At 41.5% G+C, this 13,378-nt stretch overlaps 3 protein-coding genes across 11 annotated transcripts in view; 2 read left to right on the plus strand and 1 right to left on the minus strand.

The window, feature by feature from the left end:
• USP15 (ubiquitin specific peptidase 15) overlaps positions 1-1,953 on the plus strand; it is a 52,971-nt gene extending 51,018 nt beyond the window's left edge. For all 5 annotated transcript variants that reach the window (XM_053405883.1, XM_053405885.1, XM_053405884.1 and 2 more), the window contains one exon: positions 69-1,953. In XM_053405883.1, coding sequence (XP_053261858.1) covers positions 69-254 — 186 coding nt within the window. In that variant the 3' untranslated portion in view covers positions 255-1,953. The remainder of the gene's footprint in view (positions 1-68) is intronic.
• Positions 1-13,378, minus strand: part of PPM1H (protein phosphatase, Mg2+/Mn2+ dependent 1H) — a 233,822-nt gene that overhangs the window by 65,693 nt on the left and 154,751 nt on the right. The window lies entirely within an intron of this gene.
• Positions 8,064-13,378, plus strand: part of MON2 (MON2 homolog, regulator of endosome-to-Golgi trafficking) — a 54,848-nt gene continuing 49,533 nt past the window's right edge. For 2 of the 5 annotated variants that reach the window (XM_053405877.1, XM_053405879.1), the window contains exon 1: positions 8,064-8,407. In XM_053405877.1, the coding sequence (XP_053261852.1) occupies positions 8,297-8,407 (111 nt within the window). In that variant the 5' untranslated portion in view covers positions 8,064-8,296. The remainder of the gene's footprint in view (positions 8,408-13,378) is intronic. The other 3 variants (XM_053405881.1, XM_053405882.1, XM_053405880.1) reach the window with 2 other exon arrangements.

Here is a 13,378-nt window from a genome sequence, read left to right on the forward strand (position 1 = left end):
CCATGTTTTTCAACATATGAAAAGAAAATGGAGATAATACTAAAACTTGGTTGTTCCTTATTTTGCAGTCCAAAGCAGCATATGTGCTCTTCTACCAGAGACAGGACACAATAAGTGGAACTGGCTTTTTTCCTCTTGACCGGGAAACTAAACAAGGTGCTTCTGCCGCCACAGGCATCCCATTAGAGAGTGATGAAGACAGTAATGAGAATGACAATGATATAGAGAATGAAAATTGTATGCACACTAACTAATGGAAGATCTAGAAGCCATACAGAGAAAAACTTTCTTGTGGGAGATACCTACTAAAGCATTGAAATTACCCACCAAATTAAAAATAAAATCTGAGATGGGAAATTTCAGATGACAGAATGTAAATCCTTATTACATTTTAACTTGTGCAGTACTTGAAGTGAAACACAATGAAAACGTTAACAGAATTTGTCTCCTATTACCTTTACAATCTTGTATTCACAAGCTATATACGTATAGGAAATCACAAATAAACCCCTTTACAATTTCTGCTGCAGTTTGGATGAATTATGGATTTTTTGTTTCGGATGCGAGTTATTATCAACAATTTGTGGATTTGGTTTTTGTGTAACACCACAAGAATATTACTGCCAAGCCTTTATTTTTGGATAGGTGTGTCCATATACATGTAACAAACTTCAATTTGCCTAGTATATGTGACTAATTAATAAGTGCAGCAGTATTCTTGCAACACCAAATTTTCAAGTTTATCCCTGAAATAAACGTTGATTAAAAAGCAACTTAATCATGATAGAAAATAACTTGGAAAAGGTGTTTTAACCTTTTGTGGTATAAGTAAACTTCCAGAATATTATGTTCATCTTACTGCTGCTGTGGAACAGGTTCTGGATTTCATGCTGCATTAAGGAATTGAATTTTTCAATTAAATGTAAGTATCCCTCATTGCTTGTTGGATCTACTTTGTAAACATAATTCCTGTTACCTTGCTTATAAGATGTGCGTAATTTTAATCTGGTGTCAGTCCAAAAATTTTAATTGTGCTGTAAAAGTCCCCACCCCACCCCATTTTTGGTAGTTTGGCAATTTTGCAAACTACATGCCGTGTAATAGGGTCCGATTTTTAATAGTATACTGTATTCATAGTAACGACTGTGCATCAAGCTTAGATGACTTTTCCATATAACTTGCCTTCAAATTGTTAATGGGCAACTGGTTTAAAGGTAGGTCTGTTAATTTTCATGTGCGTTCTTGGTGGAATTCACCATAGCCTTACATCTTATCTCAAAAAAGGTAACTTTATTATAGAAGATTTGGCATTTGCATGTTCAAGAGTCAGAACCTGTACAGTAAGTAGATAAAGCATACATACCTTGAATTGGATTTTAATTAACTGTGTTCAAGAAGTCTGGGATGCCAAAAATAAGTGTAACAGTTTGAAACATTTTTTTTTTAATTTGCTGCTTTCCCTTTGATATAGTTGGAAGAATGTATTGTTGATTCATATACAATACTGCCTTTGACAGGAACTCCCTAATTGTGGAGGCCCACTTCACATATCTACTACCTGAAGTCCCACCATTGTTAAAAGCAAAAAGTATGATCTTCACTTGAACTAATCAAATACAATAAGTTATAAATTGTGTATTGTAAATAAAGTTCACTCTGTGAGTGCACATTTTGGTAAATTATTTATTTATGTTAGCATTTAAAAGTTTAAAATTGCATTTGACCAGGATAAAAAAATTAGGTTTGTGGACATGGCTTTGCTTTATACTTTGATATTAAAAGCTGGTGTTTCATCCTGGTATTTTAAAGCTGCTTTCTGTTTTTTTAAATGTAAGCTTAGCCTCCTGCATGACAGAGGTTAAAAAATTGTCTGCACTTGAGTTCACTTGGGTTTACATTTGAAATGCGCATGTTTTATTTATAAAAATTTCAATAAAGCTATTCAAGGCCTTATTTAGTCTTTTCATTTTTCTTTTACTAGGAAGTTTTTGGTAATGGATCACCACATGTTGTCAAATATATTATATTACCATGGGTTGTAAAAAGGACACTGATGATATAAATATCTAGTTCCTACTGCAGGGAACTAGATAAAAAATACCTATAACTACCAAGTCCCGCCATCTTGAAGGACTAGAAATTCAAAGAGTTGACAAACATTCTGAAAAACCATGTGGGCAGTGTTTTTCCTGAACTCTTCAGAATGCATGGAAGGGCTGAATATCTGAATAGTCCCCATGACAGAAGCACAGCCAGTGATGTGGGGTGGAAAATTTCTATAATAAAGACTAAAGTAGAACATTTTACTACTAACTAGTTTTCCAAGTACCTAAGTTATTCAAACATTCGCTACTTCCATCCAATATAATAAACATTTTTTTAAAAAAATCAATCCAGCATGTTATGGTTGCTCAGCCTTAAAGGGGCTGTACTATAACCTTTTGAGTAAATTTAAACTTTTACAGTGGTTAAATAAAAATACAAAAAGTCGCATATGTCTTACTTTTAGTTAATTCCACTTGAATATATTCCTTATTTATCTGCATAACTGGTCTATTTTTTATTGTTTGTGACATAAATATTTATTACTGTAATTTTTTAGAGAGTGTGATTGTGTTTTCCTTTTGACAGGCTTGATTTTTTTATTATTAGGGACAGTACACACAGCCAGCTGACATGTGGACTCTACATGTGGGTGGGACACAGGAGTCTTTAAAACTTAAATCACGATTGTTTGCTTTGAATTGGGGAGTGTTTAGATTAAATAGGCGTGTGGTCCTAAAATGTTGCATACAGTTTTTTGTTCTGTAGATTCTACAGCTGTACAGTAAACTGAATGTTTCTAAGATCTATTTGTAACAAAACCTTGAGGAGGATGAGTGTCTTCTACCCAGATTCAATGAGAGGTATATTTTATATTGTGTATAAAAACCACACACTGTATTTGTTGGGCATAATATAATAGTATTTTCGGGTTTATTAGTACTTTCACACCCCTGAACAATACTGCGGTCCAAAAGACATATCAGGCTCCCCAATTTAGAGTGGAGCTAGTAGGATAAGATGCAGCAACACCCATGCTGTCTTATTTGACTTGTAATTTTTGAAAACAATTGTGCTGCTATGATCACTGTAGTAACATCTAATTTTCATTCACTTACCTTTTTGCCTGTAGCAATAATGTGTTATTAACCATTTCATCTATATTATTTTTTTATCCCTGCTATGGCCTATGATCAATACAGGAACTGAACTGAAAAGAACCAGAGAGACTTGTGAAAACACTTTGCATCAAAATTAAGCTTGAAATGGAGCATACTGTATGGGTAACTTGTGGGCTGCCAATAGAATGGGTATGATTTTGGGGGGGGGGTAGCCAAAATCTTCTGCTGTGGTTCGGTCTATTGTAGATAAATCAGCGAGAGTCTTGGGGCATAGTGCATGAAAGCAGATGACACTTTAATCATTTTATCATATCCTAGGTGATAATATCCTGACCATATAGATGTATGAGTTGGATTGACCCAAAATTTACAGAGCTGTTCAGATTCTAAATCATAATTTTGGCTGCATTTGACCTCTAAAATGAGGTAGTAGAAGTAAGGAACTAAGAACTATCTTGAGCCTTATCCCCTTTGGCATGTACCACAAACTTCTAATAGCTGCTTTACTCTTGGATGGTAATACCTTACACTTTGCTTAGTGACATTTCCCCTCTATTCATCTCATCAAACTCACTTATCACCTGCTCCTCTGTCTCTTCTCAGACCCGGTTCTTGGAGGGCTCATGTATTTGGTATGATCATGAACATAAGGTCTTGCTAGGTCAGGCTATTAGCTCATCTAGTCCGACATGCTTTTCCCACAGCGGCCAACCAGATGCCTATGGGAGGCGCCAAAGCAGGACCTGAGCACAACAGCACTCTCCCTCCTTGTGATTCCTCGCAACTAGTGTTCAAAGGCATACTGTTTCCAACAGTGAACGTAGAACATAGCCATCATAGCTAGTAGCCATTGATAGCTGTATTTGCCATGAATTTATCTAATCTTTTAAAGCCATCTAAATTGGTAGGCATCACTGCTTCTTGTGGGAATGAATGCCATAACTATACACTGTGTGGAGAAGTATATGCAACATGCTGCTGCCTGACTTCAGCCCTTTGCACGAGCCTAAATGATCAAGAAAGCAGGATGCTGATTTGCCCATGTGATACAGGAATACGGGAGGTGACTCCTTTGACTTAACAAATTCCATGAAACTTTGCGGAGTCCATCCATGCGTTCTTACAGGTGAATTAGTAATGGTACATAGGCATTGTTTAAAATTATTGCTGGATTAATCCAATGAAATAAAATGGTGTTGCCTTCCACTTGTGATGGAAGAGGGTGAAAATATTTCAAAGCAATTTTCTGTACTACTGGAAACTAGAAATGAGAGAAACAAACTGTTGGGTTGATCATGAGATAAATGATGAAGTACTAGTTTGCTTTAGTATAAAGAAAACAATTTGAAATTCCTAATAAGCCAAGTGTCTCAAATGTTTTACATCTGTATTATAGCCATCTGTATGAAGCACAACTGAGGTATCTGGAGTTCTTGGGATGCTTACAGGAATAGAGCAAATAACATACACAGATAGTATTAGAACTTGGTTTAAGTAAGGGGTGGGGAAGCTGTGGTCCTACAGACATTTCTGGACTGGCTTTCATCATTCCTGGCCATGCTGGCTGGGAGCAGACATCCATCAACAGTTTGAGGACTACAGGTTCACCACCACTGGTTAAAGTGTTTTAGGACTAGCTTAATTTTTGAATTTTCTGGACCAGTTTTCTGTGTATGCCATGTACCCTTGCAGTGCACTATTTTCCCATTCCTATTCTCAGTCCATGGCATGCTGTAATCTGGATGATACTGGTTGATCATTTGGTGGGCTAATGTGTAGATACAGTGGTGGATCTTACTTGAGACTGAAGCTTTTTGATCCCTTGGGATCTCAAACAATGCTAATTTTAATACAGTGAATACCTGGTGGTGTTTCAAATATTTTTGTACTACACTTTATCAAATTATCTCAGGACACTTTACAATAGCTTAAAGCAGTGGTTTTCAACCAGTGTGCCTTGGCACCCTGGGGTGCCTTGAATGATGATCAGGGCTGCCACGGGCAACACTGGCCTCTCTCGCTCTTTCCTTCCCTCCCTCCACAGATGCCCTCTTGCATATACCCCAAGGCTTGTACAGCTGTTTGTTGCATCAGCCCTGGCTACAAGCTCCCCAGGCGAATGGTGCCTCTGGGGCTGGCCAGTGGGTGCTGGTTGCTAGGAGCTGAGGCGGCCTCAGAGTAAGCAAGCAAGCTGGTGAGGGAGCCCAGCCCACCGGCCCTTGCTGTTGGGAAATGAACAGACAAGCGGGAGGGTGGGCAGGCAGGTGCTGTTCTGGTCTTTCATGTGCTTGCTGTGTGCAAGGCCTGCCCAGGAGCTGAGTGCCTGCTGCTGCTGCCGCCACTGCTGCCTCCCAAGGGAAGACGCTGGCCTCATGTTCACCTTTGGCCAGTCTCCACTGCGCCACTAAGGCTGAGGGTATCCTCTTTCCAGGCCCCTGTGGGGCAGTGTGAGGAGGCACCTCACTTGAGCGGGAGGTGGGACAGCTCAGAGACCAGAGGCGGCAGCAGCAGCTGCCCGGAGGACACCCAAGGAGAGAAGGCTGAGGGCACACTCCACAAGGATGTTTGGAAAATGGTGAGAAGCAGCCAGTTCTGCAGGCAAGGGGTGATGTAAGTCAATATTCTAGCTATATTCTGTATTTCCTTATTACTGAAGTACTTGAGTGTATTCTTACCTCAGCATACATTTAGGATTGGATTGCAAGGTACAATTAAGGCAATGTGGCAGGATATTGCAATTAAAATATTTTAGAGGCTACGTATTTTGAGCATGTGAGTAGCCATGCTAAAGGCAAATGCTTTGATCAATCATGTGCATAAATGTAATCTTAATCATGTACATGTCTTACAGTAGTGTCACAATGATATGGTGGCTCTTAATTCCCCCCCCCCTGAAGTTCATCACCATGCCAGTATTATTGAACTATTAATTTAACAAGAGCCATATTTGAATAGAACAAGAACTGAAGAAGAGTCAGTAGCACTTCCTCCACTTATAGCGATGACTCTAGTCTAGTGCTGAAAGGAGGAGATGTTTTGGCAGAGTCCACAATCCTCTGGCCCAGCTCCTGGTTTGTCAGCTCTGTTCATACTGGTGAGGAGGTGGATAAAGAAAATCCTTTACTCCCCTCCACACCCCCTGGTGTTTTCCACACCTTAACACAGCGGTATATTTTCTCTTGACACTAATGTACACTTGCCAGGAAAATGTAGGAAAACCTAGCTCTCTGCTGACTGTACTTCTCTACCACACATTTTCAAATATGTGCTCATGACAATTAGACTATGTTTAGAGCACACTTTAAACTGTGCAGCTAAACACATAATGTGGGATGCATCACTCTTGTCACAAGCTGAAAGTAAATGAGGGTGCATAATAAAAAGGAGCCTTAGGAATGATGGCAAATTGCTCACCTAGGTCTGCTGCCGATTTCTCATGAAGAGATCATAGGCTCTTTCTAGATTACGCAACTTTGGCAATGTTATAATCTGTTCCACTAAGTACACATTGTAGAACTGTAGTATCTTGGCATAAGGAATGTGTATCTTAAAATGAGGGACAGCTGCCAACTTCCCCTTTAAAGAAGCAAGAACTGGAAGCATGGATACTAATATCAGTAAATGCACCTCATGCTTAAGCAAAACAAACAAAAACACACACCCAGGAATAGTATTTATAATGCTTTATCTCACTTCATAACCCTGGGATGCTCTCTAAGCAGATTACAAAAAACAATTCTCACAATAAAAATGTTGCTTAAGAAATGCCACTACAGGGTTACGCAGGTGGCTTTTCCTGCATTCAAGCTTGGCCTTCATTGGTGTTCTCCGATGTAAAGGAGAAGACTGAGCAACTGGATCTCATTCAACCCTTGATTGAGGCAAGCTTCTCCTGCTGGCACCTGCCAATTGCCAGGCAACAGTTCCTGCAAAGGTCCTCTGGGCCAAAGCAACAGGGCTGATCAGCTGTAACCCACTCAATCCATAATGGAAGCAAGTTTTCCTTTACTGGCAGTGGTGTTGGAATCTGAAGCTATTATCAGTAACAGAAGGGTGTTACTACCCTAACCGTAAAAAAAAGACAATTAACACTGTAGGGGGTGGGATACAACACAAATCTTAAACAGATACCTTTTTGTTTTGTTTTTTAAGGAAAAATGCAGTGCAACCTGCTACACAATTTCCATTGTTTGATTAAGGAGCATTTGCCAGCCACGGGTGATGTCGATGGCTCAAAATGCTTATTAAGATTGCGAACCTGTATCGATTCCCCCTTGCGCAAGACCTACTGAACTCACTAGGTTTTACGGCGGGGTAACGATGTCTATGGCATTGAGCTGGCAGTAAACAACATGGATAATCCCATATCTCTTTGATATGGCAAATCTGAGAGGCAGTGGCAGGGATCTTTTAAAAAAAAAAAGCCGAGTCGGGGCTGCTGATAATAAGAATAATAAGAATAATTTATTACTTATATGCCGCCCATCTGACTGGGTTGACCCAGCCACTCCGGGTGGATCCCAACAAAAAAAAATAGTAAGAACACAAGACAACATCCCACACTAAAAACTTCCCTGAACAGGGCTGGTGACGCAAGGAAATAAGTGCCGGCGATTTCAAGAAAGAGGAGCTGGAATCCCCTCCATGCCACCTTGCATGGGGGAAGAAGCAAGAACTGCACATGCTCTGAGGAACCGACGGCCTCTCTCTTCTGCCCCGTGACTGCGTCCAACCCAAGACAGGGTCGCGCCCCGTCTTTGCCCCCCATCTTCCGCCCCTGACAGACCCGCCTCAGCCCCGTCGTCCTCGGGCCGCGCCGCCCTACGGGCCCTCCTCCCCTCCTTCGCGCCGCCCCTTCTTTGCGAGGCCTCTGTCGCACGGAAGCGGGGCTGACGTGCGGCGGCGGCAGCGGCGGCGCCCGGCATTGTGGGAGCGGGAGCGGACGTGGACGCGGCGGGCCGGCCTTGGAGGCTGAGGCGGCTGCTGCTGGTGGTGCTGCTGCTTTTGCCCGTGGCTCCGCCCGGGACTTGACGGCCTCCGGGCGCCGCCACATTCAGACGGCGACGCTGGCTCGGCCGGGCCTGTCCCTTGCCGGCTTCGCGTCGCTGCCTTCCCCACACGGCGGAGGAGCCATGGCCGGGACGAGCAGCCCCGAGGCCGTGAAGAAGCTGCTGGAAAACATGCAGGGCGACCTGCGGGCCCTGAGCCTGGAGTGCCGGAAGAAATTTCCTCCCGTCAAGGAGGTGAGGAGGGTTTTTGGGGGGGAGAGAAAGTGGACTGTCGGGGGGGGGCGTGTCAGTGTTTGTGTGTATTTCTTGTGTCGTGTTGGCCTTTTCCCGGCCTGCTTTAGGAAGAGGTACGTGGGGTCTCGCTGAGGCCTTTCCTCTCTACCCACCCCGGTTGAGAACTGAAATCCCGGAGTGGAACCGAGTCGGGCGGCTGCGTCTACACTGCAAACGTCTGCGTCGCTTGGCCACCACGGTCCGCTTGCAGCACTTTCTTGTAACAAGCAGTTCCCGGTTGCACCTCCCTCTTCCCAGACTTCAGTCTCTCTAGTGGGCGAACTTTTTAAGTGTACATTTCCTAGGCTTAGCAATGGTGCCCTTTTTTTTGCTGGGGGAGGCAATCGATACCGCTCAAAAGATAGGCAAAAGCCTTCTTATCATCTGTTAGGATAACTTGGAGGCCCTTGTTTGGAGACAGGTGGCTTTGAATATAGTAGGTTTCAAGGCACTGACTGGTGGTAGCAACTGTTTGGGTAATCAACAAGGATTGCATTACCCAAACGAGTTTGCAAGCTGTTCCTGTTTTGCCACCGATAGGTAAGCAGGTTTCCGTTGTATATTAAATTTGAAAGTGGCACTTGGAACAGCTCCCATGTGCGTATCATATTGCTGTCTTGTCCCACTTGCGAGGGGTTGTTGTTGATGGTTTGCGTATGTGAGTCTTCAAACTTTGGTAAGGACTTCAGAATTTTAAGAACTTGGGCTCTGAGAAGCATGCCCTGTTTAATATCTTAAAACTAAGTAAATCAAGCAAAGTTTGTTTTTTGCAGAGTGAAATACTCAATGCCGAAGATGAGAATCATAACTGATAATAATATACAGTAATATGAGTTAGGGTTAGGTGGCACTGCTTTGCGGTGGTTCTGGTCCTACTTTGATGGTTGTTTCCAGAGGGTGGTGCTGTTATTGTCCATCCAGGTGATACTACCACCAGAGTATTGTCAGACCACATTCTAGCCAGTCATAAGCATTCAAGGAGGGCTGGTAAGGAGCATGGCTTGGGGAAGGACCATACAGAGACATCTACAGGGCTGCAGTTGCCCCCCAAGCCTGAGGTTCCCATCTCTGTAGAACGATATTTGCCCCTGTAAAAATTCAGGAGCTCTTGATTGTTGAAATCAATAAGCTAAGACTGTACTGATGTTTTTAATGAATTGAAAGAGAATTGCATGTTGCTAGCATTGTGTTCCATAAGGCGGATATGGAGAAAGTAAACAAATATGTTAATTTGATATAAAACAACCTCTTTAATGTGCTAACCTGAGGTTCTAATGTTTTGTTGTACTTTGTTATAGATTTGTTGTACTGTGCCTAGATTAAAATGTGGAGCAAAGGGTGTTCTGTTGTATAGTGCGGACCTCATTGATACCAAAAGTGTTCTAGGGTGTACTTAAAATCCATAGCTTCAACCTATAGGACACAAACTAAGATGCCAATTAAAGTATATTCCCATGAAAGGGTTTTTTGACCGGGGGGGGGGGTAATAGTATTGTATACCTGAAGGAGCATCTCCACCTGCATTGTTCAGCCCGGACACTGAAGGGCCTTCTGGTGGTTCCCTCACTGCAAGAAGAGAGGTTACAGGGAACCAGGCAGAGGGCCTTCTCGGTAGCAGCGCCCTCCCTGTGGAATGCCCTCCCATCAGATGTCAAAAAGATAAAGAACTACACAACATTTAGAAGACATCTGAAGCAGCCTTGTATCAGGAAGTTTTTAATGTTTGGTGTTTTATTATGTTTTGATGTGTGTTGGAAAGCCACCCAGAGTTTCCAGATGGGTGGGGATGATGGTGGTGGTGATAACAACAACAACAACAATAATAACAAGAAGAAAAAGAAGAAGAAGATCTGGGGGGGGGGGCTATTTGAGCTTCAGTCAAAGCCTTCCATGCAAAAAAAATCCAAAACATTTGGGTGTAACTCACCACGTAGTCATGCATCAGGTTTGTAGATTTGCCAAGTTGGTGGCAAAGTAAGTAGTTGGTAGTATCATAGAATCATAGAGTTGGAAGAGACCACAAGGGCCATCGAGTCCAACCCCCTGCCAAGCAGGAAACACCATCAGAGCACTCCTGACATATGGTTGTCAAGCCTCTGCTTAAAGACCTCCAAAGAAGGAGACTCTACCACACTCCTTGGCAGCAAATTCCACTGTCGAACAGCTCTTACTGTCAGGAAGTTCTTTCTAATGTTTAGGTGGAGTCTTCTTTCTTGTAGTTGGGATCCATTGCTCCGTGTCCGCTTCTCTGGAGCAGCAGAAAACAACCTTTCTCCCTCCTCTATGTGACATCCTTTTATATATTTGAACATGGCTATCATATCACCCCTTAACTTCCTCTTCTCCAGGCTAAACATGCCCAGCTCCCTTAGCCGTTCCTCATAAGGCATCGTTTTCAGGCCTTTGACCATTTTGGTTGCCCTCCTCTGGACACGTTCCAGTTTGTCAGTGTCCTTCTTGAACTGTGGTGCCCAGAACTGGACACAGTACTCCAGGTGAGGTCTGACCAGAGCACTATTACTTCTCTTGATCTAGATGCTATACTCCTATTAATGCAGCCCAGAATTGCATTGGCTTTTTTAGCTGCCGCGTCACACTGTTGGCTCATGTCTAGTTTGTGGTCAACCAAGACTCCTAGATCCTTTTCACATGTAGTGCTCTCAAGCCAGGTGTCACCCATCTTATATTTGTGCCTCTCATTTTTTTTGCCCAAGTGCAATACTTTACATTTCTCCCTGTTAAAATTCATCTTGTTTGTTTTGGCCCAGTTCTCTAATCTGTCAAGGTCGTTTTGAAGTGTGATCCTGTCCTCTGGGGTGTTAGCCACCCCTCCCAGTTTGGTGTCATCTGCAAATTTGATCAGGGTGCCCTTGAGTCCATCATCCAAGTAGTAGTAGGTAGCATCATAGATAGCACTGAAGGATGTGAGTAGGAGAGAAATGATTGCTTGATTTGATGGAATCTTTGACTTTCCTTAAGGCAGCTTTGAGTAGTAAGTCTTCAAAGTTTTAAGAACAAAATTTGAGAATCACAGTTCTAAGCTTCTACAGAAGTTTCCTCTAGTTTCCATAAAATGTTACAACTCTACAGTATGCAAGATGCAATATTTTAGAATATCAGGGCTAACGGAAAGTGGACTGTTTGGTAAATACACTATTTTAAAATGCTACAGTTAGACCCCCCTATTATTATTTCCTTTTTTGTAGGATATATTCACAATTTAAAGAATTTGAGAGGACAAACGTTTGGGGGAGGCAGGATATAAAGTAAGCTTTGTTCTTTGTTAGCCAGTACTACACGTCTGGTTTCTAAACTAGCATTGAACTGCATGGTACTCATTGCACAAGGAACATTTACCTTTTTTTTTTAAACCCAGTAGTGAATCCTGTACATGAAAACAAAGCAGAATTTTTTTGTTTTAGTATTTTCACTATCATCCGAACAGCACATAATTTGGCAGGTGTATAACTATAATGCTTCATTTTATGTAGCTTGTAATGCCTTATATCTACTAACAGTGGAGTCCATTGCACTCTCACTGAATGCATTGGGACTTAATGCCAGATGATCCAGGTTCACCCTCCAGAGTAGATTTTTGGAGCTCAGATTTAATGTTTAATGGTCTGGGCTACGAATTGTAATAATGCAACATTAATAAAATTATAGGGATAGACTATAAATGGAACACCCGTTTGTGTTGAATTTCAGTTTATATACATTTAACTTCCATTGTCAATCTATGTTCAAGCATGACAATAAAAACTTTACGATTAGAAGGGATATATTTAAAAGTACAATCATATGTTCAGCGTGATCTTGCAGACAGACAGTGAAGCCAGGGCCTGTGGTTAATGGAGTCTTTGTGCCATGTACCACTAATACATGTGCTGGACAAAGCCAGGCTATATCTGTATCTTGAGTAATACTATGGTGGTTACTCTTTTGTATTTACAGTAAAACCTACTTTGTGTGGCTTATTCTTTTGCCCCTGTAACTCTCCATAAAATAGGAACAAGGTTCTACTATCATCCTTGGATTCTATACCAAAGATATTTGGAGACATTTTTCCTGTGAGAAACTAGTAAAGAAAGTGACACTCTTTTAAAAAATGGTTTTAGGCCGTTTATTTCATTGTCCTCAGCAAGGTAGCTTTAGCAATTACTTGATACGGCTGACTGTTAGTCCTCCACAACTCTGCTCCTGCTTTCATTTAGAGTCCGTCAGCATAAGCTGACAATTTTGAGTAGCGCTACCTTTCTAGCTGAGTCAGCAGTTTCAAGATTCCGAACTAGGATTGCAGTTTTACAGAAGGTTCAGGTTACTGCTGAGGCAAAGTTATCTGCTATCTAGGAGCACAGGCATTGGTGTGGTAAAATATTTAACAAGCTAATAGGAATACTTAAAAGGACTTTGAATTTTTCAGCTGTACGCTAGTCCTTAAAATGTACTAACTTCACTTATTGAAAGAGCTGCATTGTAAAATAATAATAATAATAATAATAATAATAATAATAATAATAATAATTTATTATTTATACCCGGCCCATCTGGCTGGGTTTCCCCAGCCACTCTGGGCAGCTTCCAACAAAATATTAAAATACAATAGTCTGTCAAACATTAAAAGCTTCCCTAAAACATATGTAAATATATATGTCAATAATTCAAAGCTAGTTGTATATTTTATTCTCTCACCTTCCCCCCCCCCTCGGTTCCTTTAATATTCATGTTTGTTTGTTTCCCCCCTTTTCTGATTATTACTTTTTATGGAGCTGTTTTAAACATCTAGCAAATGATGTTACGAAAATAATTAAATAAAATCAATTATTTCAGTTCACACAGCACTTTGGCATTCAAATAAGGCAATATGCTTGATCATGTGATGGTTTGCAAGGCATTAGGGTTTTTTAAACGGGATTCTTTAACATAGTCATT

Source organism: Podarcis raffonei, chromosome 10, assembly GCF_027172205.1.
Source record: "Podarcis raffonei isolate rPodRaf1 chromosome 10, rPodRaf1.pri, whole genome shotgun sequence".
NCBI classification, from domain to species: domain Eukaryota; kingdom Metazoa; phylum Chordata; class Lepidosauria; order Squamata; family Lacertidae; genus Podarcis; species Podarcis raffonei.